This window comes from Aspergillus versicolor (genome assembly GCF_001890125.1).
Source record: "Aspergillus versicolor CBS 583.65 unplaced genomic scaffold ASPVEscaffold_16, whole genome shotgun sequence".
Lineage (NCBI taxonomy): Eukaryota > Fungi > Ascomycota > Eurotiomycetes > Eurotiales > Aspergillaceae > Aspergillus > Aspergillus versicolor.
The window spans coordinates 370,980-381,693 of record NW_024467539.1 but is presented as its reverse complement, the minus strand read 5'-3'; the positions used below and the strand labels follow the sequence as shown (position 1 = coordinate 381,693).

The 10,714-nt window shown below is 51.3% G+C and overlaps 2 protein-coding genes across 2 annotated transcripts; both read left to right on the top strand.

Moving 5' to 3' along the window:
- Positions 1 to 2,830: 2,830 nt before the first annotated feature.
- ASPVEDRAFT_57651 (uncharacterized protein) lies at positions 2,831 to 8,403 on the top strand (the record flags this gene model as incomplete). Its single annotated transcript, XM_040815365.1, has 7 exons — positions 2,831 to 5,576; positions 5,632 to 5,829; positions 5,877 to 5,928; positions 5,983 to 6,329; positions 6,750 to 6,781; positions 6,839 to 7,843; positions 8,125 to 8,403. The coding sequence occupies 7 exons, from the start codon at positions 2,831 to 2,833 to the stop codon at positions 8,401 to 8,403; spliced, it is 4,659 nt and encodes a 1,552-aa protein (XP_040674382.1).
- A 1,291-nt stretch (positions 8,404 to 9,694) lies between these two features.
- Positions 9,695 to 10,408, top strand: ASPVEDRAFT_57650 (uncharacterized protein; the record flags this gene model as incomplete). Its single annotated transcript, XM_040815364.1, has 3 exons — positions 9,695 to 9,853; positions 9,912 to 10,258; positions 10,315 to 10,408. The coding sequence occupies 3 exons, from the start codon at positions 9,695 to 9,697 to the stop codon at positions 10,406 to 10,408; spliced, it is 600 nt and encodes a 199-aa protein (XP_040674381.1).
- Positions 10,409 to 10,714: the final 306 nt, after the last annotated feature.

Here is a 10,714-nt window from a genome sequence, read left to right as displayed (position 1 = left end):
TGGAATGCTCAATACAATGTCAAGAAACTAAAGGAATGTCACGTCATTTATTTTTGCTTGGAGTTGGGCCTTGCGAGTCGAAACAATTGAAGATAGGAGCGATATTACTGCATCGGACGCCCAGTGTATTAGTATTGGAGAACATAAAATAACATACCCTCGAGTGATGGATTTATTCACTTGTGCATATTTCAAAACACACAATGCCCGAGTTTGTCGCACACCTATAAAAGCGTCGACTAAAAAGTAAACAGCCGCTGCTGATGCATAACTCTCCAGCTGGACGCCAGAGTGTAACCGGGATCGATGGATTAGGCAAGCCGAAGCCCCTCGCTTCCTCTATGCCATCCAATGATTCCACCTCTCATTCTTTGCTTTCAGGTGTCACAGCGCTGCTGTCTGTGCTTTTGGCTACACTTGGCTTTATCTCATCCCCATTGCTAATTGCCGAAGCACTTGTCATGGCAAGATTATCATTGCCATTATGAACGATAAGCATACCTTAACCTTCTTCTCGTAAATCGCCAATATCGTCAATCAACGGAGTCTCGAACAAAGAGTGACTTTCCATACCCAACTCCGAGGCTGGCTCTTGCGATGATCAGGTACTAGAATGCCTGATGCCCTACCTGGATCCCTCCTACTCACCCTGGAGCCACGGCTTTAGACCGGGACGCCTAAAGACCCGAACCATGAAGAAAATACGTCTTTGTCTCTGATACGTCACTCTGTTTCTCTCAGTGCACGACGCCCGTTTGGGTCTTCCTACGCTTTTGTCCTAGCTGCCCCCTCACCGTGGGCCGTGGCTGAACTCCCTCCGTCATAGGGCGAGTTGTGGCGCATCCACGTTCTTGAGCAGGTCTTGGTGTCTTGGATTCATCTGCACAGCCTTCAGCCCTTCGCTGCCATCCTCCTGAACCTGGTCGAAAAGGGGAAGAGAAATGGTTCGGCTCTCGCCAATCCCACATGAGCCAAGGCTTGATGGGCGTGAGAAAGGCCCACTGCACAGTTGCTCGTGCTCAAACAGAGACGGCCTTGTTTGAGACGGAGCACCGACCAGTTTCAGTTTCAGGATGACGGGAGGGCTTAACCTTTGCACGTCTACCAATGGATCGCACAGGCAGCGCGCGCCAGTGGGGGTGGTTCCTCCTGCTGGTTATTGGACCAGAACAAACCTCATCTGTTCCCAAGATAACACTGATTTGGCGCTAACACTGCACAGGGGCTTCATTTCTTTTGTTGATTTCGTCGGTCTCACGAGCCCAAGCCGGTTTCAGTTTTGCAGCCATCAAGTTCAATGGGGTTTCTCTGCCGTTGTCTGAGGCAGTTTCTTCAAACGTAGGCCGCAACGATATGTGCAGTTACTATCAAAACCAAACCATTGAAATGAGTAGGACGGAAAGCTAATCGCCGTTTCGACCGTTGGCGAGACTGCAGTGCAGCAGTCGAAACCGTTTAGCGCTTCCCGGCAGCCACCCGAGGCTTCAATTCCATAGTTTTAGCGTCCACGTCCAGGGAAATGAAGACCCCAATATGAAATTGCATCAATTATCGCGAAGCACAGCCGATAAGCGACCCAGTTCCGCTCAATTCTATCTAGGTTTAAGAAAATCACAAAGCCCGTGAGGGTCGAAATTGACGGATGGTGCTGGGCACGTGACGGGCAACAGACTGGAGTCGAGACGCGCGTTTGAGACGATTAAGGCGAGGACAAAGGGTCACGGGCAGAATCAAGCCATTGCGATCGTGGAAAGGAGCCACGACTGTTGCCAGTCAGGAACGGCAGAGGCAGAGAGGTCAGTGGCGCTGAGGAATTCCTGGGCGGCACCGCGGTCGGGGGAGGGTTTCGTGGCTTCGTAAGTTCGTAGGCTTCAGCACGGGCTTGCTTGCCGTCCCCGTTATCCATTCCACTCTGCCCACCTTTCCTGGGGATCTTCCCATCTTCCTTGACTCTCGTCGCCCTCATTCCTTCATCCTTTCTTTTTCTGTTTCTTTTATTTCGGGCACCTGCTGTTTATCGCCCGGGCACAGCTGCTGGCTCAGCTCAGGCACTTTTCTTTATTGTGCGCTTTTTGTCCAGCCAACCTAGTACTATCGGGCATCCCCACTGCCAACACCAACTCCGGTCGACAGTCCCTCGTGAATCTGGGGTGTCTTGTTTATCTCGAACTACTGCTTAGCCTCTTTCCAGGTACTTCCCTAAAACCCCTCTTCGCCCCTTGACGTTGTGCAAATGCCCCGACTCGCAAACTTCCCGTCTGCGTCCTTGTTCCTGAATGGTCATTGAATAATTGGTCGCGGTAGATCGCTCGTCCCCGACTCCACAGCAGACAGCGCAAGCAATCACGCTTGGTGGCAGGAGCACAATTCACTTCTTCCGAGAAGTTAAGAACAGTCGTCGGCCCCGGTGCTTCACTTTAGCTAGTCCTGCCCCCCCTTCCCTCTCCCTCCTCGTCGAAGCCACCCTCCCGCTCCGCCCAGATAACGCTAGGGGTCGATATCTCGATAGGTGGTACCTTTCCCTGCCGCTCTTCCCACCCCTCCTCCTGTTGGTCGGCATCGGTTACGTGACACTGCCTCGATCGTCAATCGTCATCCGCAAACCTCTCGTCCTTGACCCTTATTTTGTCATAGCTTCGACCGAAATTGAAGTGTCTCGTCTGGGGCGTTGATAGGCTTCCTCGTGTTGCTGCGCGGGGACGTTCACAAGAGGGACAAGTACTCTCCCCGAGCCTTGCTGCCTTATCTCGTCTGGCACTTCTGCGATGCGCCATAGTAGCTTCGACAAGATTCGCGGAATACATTTACACTTTTTCTAATATCTATCACCATGTCTGCCAACGATCCTTTCTCATTTGTGGATGCCGAACCCAAGCCAGCGGCCAAGAAACCCCACTGGAGGGATAAATTGTTTTCAAGAGACAAACCTAAGAACAATGCGGACCAGCAGGTTGAGGCATTTTTGGCACCTGTTCGTTCCAAGTCTGTATCTCACGCTGGCTACACGGGGTCCTATACCCAGAGGGAGATACCCGCCCCCCCTCGCCTGGATGTTTCTCATCGATGGAAGTCCTCGCGGGACGCTCAAAATGCATCTCCCGTCTCAACCCCATCGCCGTCTACTGACGCTTATCCAATTCCGACCATCCCAAGCGCGCCGCCGCCTAAGATTCGGAAAAACAAGGGGCTGAAGGTTAAGTTCGCCAATGGGGCTCCCGAATGTATCGGAGAGGGCGGGGACGAGTCTGAGATACCAACCATTGAGATTTCATTTAATCGGACTCGTAGCCATAGTCAGACTTCGAGTCGACTGAATGATGCCGATAACGTGCAGGCTGGAAGCCCTCATCTTCGACTAGACACTTCTTTTAACGATAGCCTAAAGCCAGGTGATGGCGGCAGTCCGCAAAACCGACCACCACTGCTTGTTAAGAACACGCAAGATGCAGATTTCTTGATGGCATTAAATCTCGGCGATACTGGTTCTCGCTTGTCCTTCAGGGCTTCTCCCGGGGCGGATTCAGTCGCTCAGCGTATTCGTGCGAAGATGGAAGTTGAAGAGGGTCGTGCATTACAACAGAAATACGAAGAACCCACCTCACCACAAAATGAGAAGTCTCCAGAGAGCCCTAGTTCATTATACGAGACGCCGCCGATATCTGAAACAGAGGCTGCAGCTCCGCCGAGTCCAGCCCGTACGCCACCAAGGTCTCCTCCAAGTCCGCCAAACGCTCCAAGCCCTCCCCCGATGAACCGCTCTGCGAACCCTGATGATCTCATGCTTCCTCCTGGCCTGGCGCCTGGTGGTAATACGAAGAGCCTATCACCCCCAAAACCTCAACCCTCAATACCTCAACTGGCGCCAAATGACGTTGCTAGCGATGAGCTTCGCCCGTCAGGCCGGGATAGCCGTACTACATCTACAAGCCCACAGCCACCGAAATATTCACTGCGGTCAGTTGCGAACCAATTTGGCGAGGTAGCTTATGCCGAATTCAAACAGTATGTGGCAGGGTATGAACAGGAGATACAACTTGCCGCAGAGGACGTCAAGCCTTTGATGGAGACGTCACTCACCGAGTGGGTGAGGGCGGCGGTATGGTGGTTCATGCGCGGAAAGAAAAGACTGGAAGCATACGCACGCTCGCGTGGCTCTAACTCAAGGCCGGGCTCCCGCCCGTCTCCGGAGATGGCACAGCAGGCTGTGATCGATCTCTTCAAGGCGCTGTGGATCAGCGAGAACATTGTTCCTCAGCATCAGGAAGTAACCCGATATGGCACAATGGGAACTGATGCAATTCTGGCCGTGGCCAGCACAACGGGTGATAGACAGCTGTCGGACCTTCTAGGGATGCATCAATCCGTGTTGAGTCACCTGCGCTCGTTGACCGTATCGATAAAACGAAACAATATCCTCGCTGCTATACCCCCTGGAACTGAATCCGATATAAGCGTATGGGTGAGATATCCCTTTTTCGCACCCGATGTGTCCGCAGTCCTTTCAGGGGCAACCTCAAGATCAATGTTGCTGGACAACTCTGGAAAAGCGCCGACCTTTGTACATATGATGCCTTTAGGCGACAACAGCCGCTACTTTAGCTTTGGGAGTATGTTTGTTGAAGTATCTGTGAGCTCAAGTGAAGACGACAGTCAACAGTTCTCCATGCCGTGTGCGTTGTCTATAATCCGTGACCGCGCGGATTGGTATGTTTTTGCGGCAATCACTAGCCAGAGTGACCTGGTCAATGTGATGATTCAGTCCGACAAAAAGAAAGGACCGACATGGGATGATGTTGATTGGCAGATTCGGACACACTCTATGAGAGTCAAACTACCGCGGAATTTCGAATTAGACGTCATGTTTAAGGAGGATGATTTCAAAATGCTCTGGAACATCGTCAATTACACGCGGAAAACGGAGGCCAGTCTACAGCCAGAAGCTGGCGAATCGGTGATATTCGAATGCACGTTGAAGTTGTTCCAGTACATGGACCCAGGGACGCCGAAGGCTTTCCCGCCGGAATCTATTGAGCGGTGCCGTGTCCGGTTATTCGAGCGCTCAGTAGTTGTGACCGAAGGCACCGGCACTCGAAACGCCCATCGTGGTTTCCGAATAACGGTGTTGACATCACCCAAAGTGAAAACTCTGAGTAGTGTACGCCATATCCTGGGATACGGAGCGCCGGTGCTCTTTGGTCTGCTACGGGGTGAAGACGGAGCTCCGGCACTAGTCCTCAATGTCAAGGAAGACGGTCGCAGCCGGTCTATGTTGATGACTTTCCAGGAAGTTCGCGAACGGACCACGCTTCACTCCTTGCTTTTGGCCATGTTGCCGAAGCAAAGAGAGCTCAAGGTCGCGGACGTCCCGATTCGAGCATATACCATCGAACAGCCGTCCGACAAGGCGACCGGCCAGCCACCGCAACAGCACCTGCAATTTCCTGCAGGAACGGTGTGCGTTATCGATCAAGAGCTTGACTACGTTGACCATGGATATGGCCCAACAGTCCTTTCTGAGCACCTGCGGGCATTCGTTGCATCGGACTGGGGGTCTGTAACGGATCGGATTAATCTTGGTAAGACCTGGGTAATTCTCTTTCTGCCTATGATATGTCTGCTAATAAGTCATAGGACCCGGCGAACTGAAATTGGGCTTGGATGTTAACAACCGGACGGGCCTTAGTCTGTATAGGCCCGCTCAACAAGACTTGACTGTTTCAGCCGCAGAGAACCTCATTCCACCGGACATGCAAGATCGATTGACGGATTTTCTCCAGTTATCCATGGCAAAGCCAATGGTTCGGCGGTTTGATTTCATGACGCTCAAGGGTACGTTGTCCGATTCATTTGGCTTTCCCGATGCTGATTTGCTTTAGGTCTACATGAATTCCAGCAAGCCATTACAGGGTTCACAGTGCTCTTCGATAGGTACGTATATTATAACCCGTCAATATTCTGGCGCTTAGTCTAATGGTGCTGCAGTATTGCTTCCTCGTTTATGATATCCCGTCGCCGGATGGTGGTCCCCATCACTAAGAAATGGGAGTCAAGTATGGCTAGGGTTCAGATTGTGCGTCATGATAAGGTGGTCCAACTGGTGGCATTCCTGAACGACTTCAGTCACGGAAGGTGCTTGAACTTTGTTCTGAAGGGTACCGATACCCTGGAGGGCTTCAACCGGTCCGGGAAGTACGGTGTTCGCATTGTTGACGCCAAATTTGCGCTTCCAAAGACCGATGATGATGCTTCATCAGATTTTGTCTGTCTTGACATGCCAGACTATCCTAGTGAGCACGATGATATTACTATCGCCTTCGACACCGAGGCTGGTGAGTTTGACTCTTGAAAGATGAATTGACTAGAAACTGACGGATGCAGACCGATTCAACTTCCAATCGGCGGCGCCCGGGTCGGTCCGTGAACCCTCGAGAATGGGTTCCCTGCGGCGGTAGATTAGCTGTAGGATATTTCAAATTCAACGGTTGCTCCGAGGGTTGTTCTGGTATCTCCAACTCGTCACGCAAGCTCCACTTGTCCCGCTCAAATCACGTGTATCCCCCCTCCTCATTTATGAACTCCCGCCCCTCTACTCTATCCCCTGTTCTGCTCTCCAAACGCCGCAATGCTACCACACGATGAAATTGGCGCCTCGACGCGCTCTCTACATGCCGACGATACTCTTAACGTGGTTACCGATGTCGCGCCCCCGATCCATGTCGCGACCACATTTCGTTACTCCGATGACCCAGACAAGTTGATCCCGTTAGCCGATCTCAGTGGAGTGAGTATCTTTATTCGATTTTGGCCGGATAAGACTCTGACTTTTGGGGCCCAATAGTATGACGAACCGGATAAAACATCCCACGTCTACTCCCGCCTATCAGCTCCCAATCCCACTCGATTCGAAGCCATTCTCTCATCCCTCCTCGGCGGCGAAGCTATCAGTTACTCGTCCGGCCTGTCGGCCTTCCATGCGGCCCTTGTCCTGCTTAATCCTCGTCGGATTTCGATTGGTAACGGATATCACGGATGTCATGGTGTGATCGACATGTTCAGCCGCCTGACTGGCATGCAGAAGCTGGATTTGAATTGCCCGGCTGACCAGTTGGAGGCCGGGGATGTCATACACTTGGAAACTCCGGTCAATCCCGAAGGAACCTCCTTTAATATTGAGGAGTTTGCGAAGAAGGCACACTCGCGAGGAGCCTATCTTATAGTAGACGGGACCTTTGCGCCGCCCCCTCTCCAAGATCCGTTCCAATGGGGCGCTGACATAGTGATGCATTCTGGGTCCAAGTATTTCGGTGGACACAGCGACGTTCTCTGTGGAGTCCTTGCTACAAGAAACAAAGAATGGTCACGTCGGTTGTTCCAGGACCGGCTATTCCTGGGAAGCGTGATGGGCAACATGGAGAGCTGGCTGGGTGTCCGGAGCTTGCGAACTCTGGAGGTCCGGGTCCAACGACTGAGCCAAAACGCAACCAGCCTAGTATCGTGGCTCCACAACGCACTGCAGGCGCAGAACCCCAGTTCTGGAAGCGACGAGGAAGTGACACAGAAAGCCCTCAAGGAGGTCTTCCACTCCAGTCTGCAAAAGGCGGACGAGCCATGGCTGCTAAAGCAGATGCCAAATGGCTTCGGGCCAGTTTTCTCGATCACAATGAAGGAAGAAGATTACGCACGCAAGTTGCCAAGCAAACTCGACTTGTTCCAGCACGCGACTAGCCTTGGAGGCGTCGAGTCGTTGATCGAATGGCGCACGATGACTGACAAGTCGGTGGACCGCCGGCTGCTGCGTGTCAGCGTTGGGCTGGAAAACTGGGAGGATCTTCGTCGGGATTTGGTGAATGCGTTCCGAGCGCTGGCACAGGAATAGACTTTGAATGTAACAGATAACTACGATGTCTCTGAAATAATGGTTATACGCACTTTAGTTATGCACAGTAAATGGTGGCACTTGTAGATACTGTGCGTACTGTAGGAACTTCAGATAAGATCCCCGCACCCATCTCCATCCCCACTTCAACCTTCCTCAACCTCGACCACGTCAATCCCCTCTCCTCTAAATTCTTCCCTATACCTCCCTCTACCTCGTTTTCCATCAGGAAAGGGGTACTAAAGTAGAGGAAAAGAATGTCCTTCCAAATCCACTACTTCTCCTCCGCCTCCACCTACACAGGCAAAAACACCGAGCGCCTGCCCGCCCCGTTGCCACTGGCCGCCCTCTTCGATACCCTGGAAGCACGATACCCAGGGATGAAGGAGAAGGTCCTGAGCAGCTGTAGTGTTAGTTTGGGGGATGAGTATGTTGATGCCGATGTGAACCTTGATGGTGGTGATGCTGGGGTGGTGATTGGGGCTGGCGATGAGGTTGCGATTATTCCGCCTGTTAGCTCGGGGTAATTGACGCTCGATGCTTTCGATATGGAGCGACTGAGGAATATGATGATCTAGTTGGCTTGGCTGTGAATGGATATGGCGAAGGTCTGCTTTGCGAGGGTCAGAGAGAAGGGCATGCTGGCATGGTGAGTCGTGAAAGTCTTCTTTTTGGGATCAATGAGGGCTAATTTTAGCTAGATTATGAGTTTACTGCTATATACTTATGTGCTATAACCTGCTATATTTACCTGGTTTACGAGGGGTTATTTATACTCAGCTAGGACGTTTGATGTTATATTTACTGCTCCTAGTCTGGGGATCGACACAACGACAGGGAATTGCCCCAGAGACAGTCTGGAATAGGCACTCCAGCGCTTGAATTGAACGATATGGACCACTTGTTTCTGCACCGTATAAAAGAGGAAATAGATAGCTGGAACTGACTCAGCTCGAGCTCAAGCGCTGTACTTTTGCTTTTACGCCTAGACGTTATAGACCCAACCGGCTCCCCGTAGAATCATAGCATAGCACAGCTATAAACAGACACTCAATCTGCAGAAAATGATTTGCAGAGAAGTGAAGAGCAGGGAGTAATACGCGCCAGACCCTGCGTCAGAGTCCGGAGACGCGCTGAAGGGCGTTGGCTGAGAGCGCTCGTCGTTAAGCGCTGCGGCGGGGACTGGACACCAGCGTTTCCAATATGCACCGTACTTTTGTCGCCCCAGGAACCTTAACCTGGTTCTTGATGCTATCCATAGTATCTCGCTCTCGGATCCACTCGAGCTACCCAGCTTCCAGCTCCAGGGAGCCGGACGAGGCTCGACCTAGCCTCATCTTGGCTGTCTCAATGCAATCCAGGCGCTTCATGGATCGGCGTTGCAGGATGATTCATGCAATGGAGGTCTTTATTTGGATCCAGAGACAAAGTCTAGACTTCAACTTGGATCTGGTTATTTTGGAAGTCTAGACTCTGGCTGAGTATAAAGTCGGGCATTGTCTTCTGCTCAAAGAATCCGTTTCATCATCTCAATCACCACCAACAGTCTTTCGTATAGCATAGCGAGGTTTCACTCCTTCACTTCTCTTTTCTTTATCTCCTTATTTTTGACTCTGTGACGCGCCGCTCCTTTGTGATACGACTCAACTTGACGACGATCCTTCAACTTCTCTTTCTATCCCCCAGAGTTGCTATATAGACCATCCTCTGCTGGCAGTTGGACTCGCATTATCCACACGACCACTACCACGACCACTGTCAGAGACGACTTTCCTTGCCATCCATATCAATTTGTTTTTATTTATTATTTCAGCCAACATGCCTCGCTACGGCGCCCTAGGGGCAACCTTCCTTATCGCCCGTGCTATCCAGGCATGCTCGCTCATCGCCATCATCGGCCTCACAGCGAACTTCATCGCCGAGATTGTTCGCTACGACGCAAAGCCTCCTGACATCTTCATCGGTACCATCACCGTTGTACGTTCCCAGTTACAGAACACCTCATATAGATCAGAATGCTAACAAAGGATTGCAGACCTGCATTTCCTGCATCTACACAATCATAACCTCAATCCTCTTCATCGACGACATTCTCCCCTTCCTCGCCGCCGGAATCCTAGACTTTCTCCTGCTCATCGCCGTGATTGTTGTCGCAGTCGTAATCGGGAAACCGCTCTCTTACCTGGAGTGTGGCGAGATCGGCGACATCCTCAAGGGCAAGTTTGCAAGAGACGACGGAAGCTCGGCGTATACCTTTGCGACGCATCTTAGTTCCTACCTGGACCACCTCAGCGGCGCAGTGGACTACAAGAGCTGGATTGGAATGTCGAAGGGGGTTTGTGTTGAGGCGAAGAGTATTTGGGGGTTGAGTATTGCTATGTGGTATGTTCCCATTTCTTTCTTGTATTTTACTGGGGATAGGGCTAACTTTGTCATAGTATCATGTTCTTCTTCACGACCATCTGCTGTGTTTGTCTCTGGAGACAGAAGAAGGTGGCTTCAAATGCAAATCTGGGGAAGGAGATTGAGTGAGCTGTCTGAGCTCCTCTGCCTTGTCTCCTTCCTCATTTGCGGTGCTTCTTCCATATATGATTTGAGGCCCTGCATGATTAGGATGGATGGCGAAGACCGCTACTGTTACTGATACGGACGAAGGGAAGATGTTAATTACACCCGAGAATGGTAATGCCGTGGCCTGTTTGTTTCTTCGCTCTTTTCATTGCCCCTTTCTTGCTTTCTTGCCTTTCCTGCTTTGCTTTCTCTGTCTTAATATTTAACTTTGTTTATGTTACAGGGTAATAGGATAGTATAGTATGATCACACATAGTATAAAATATA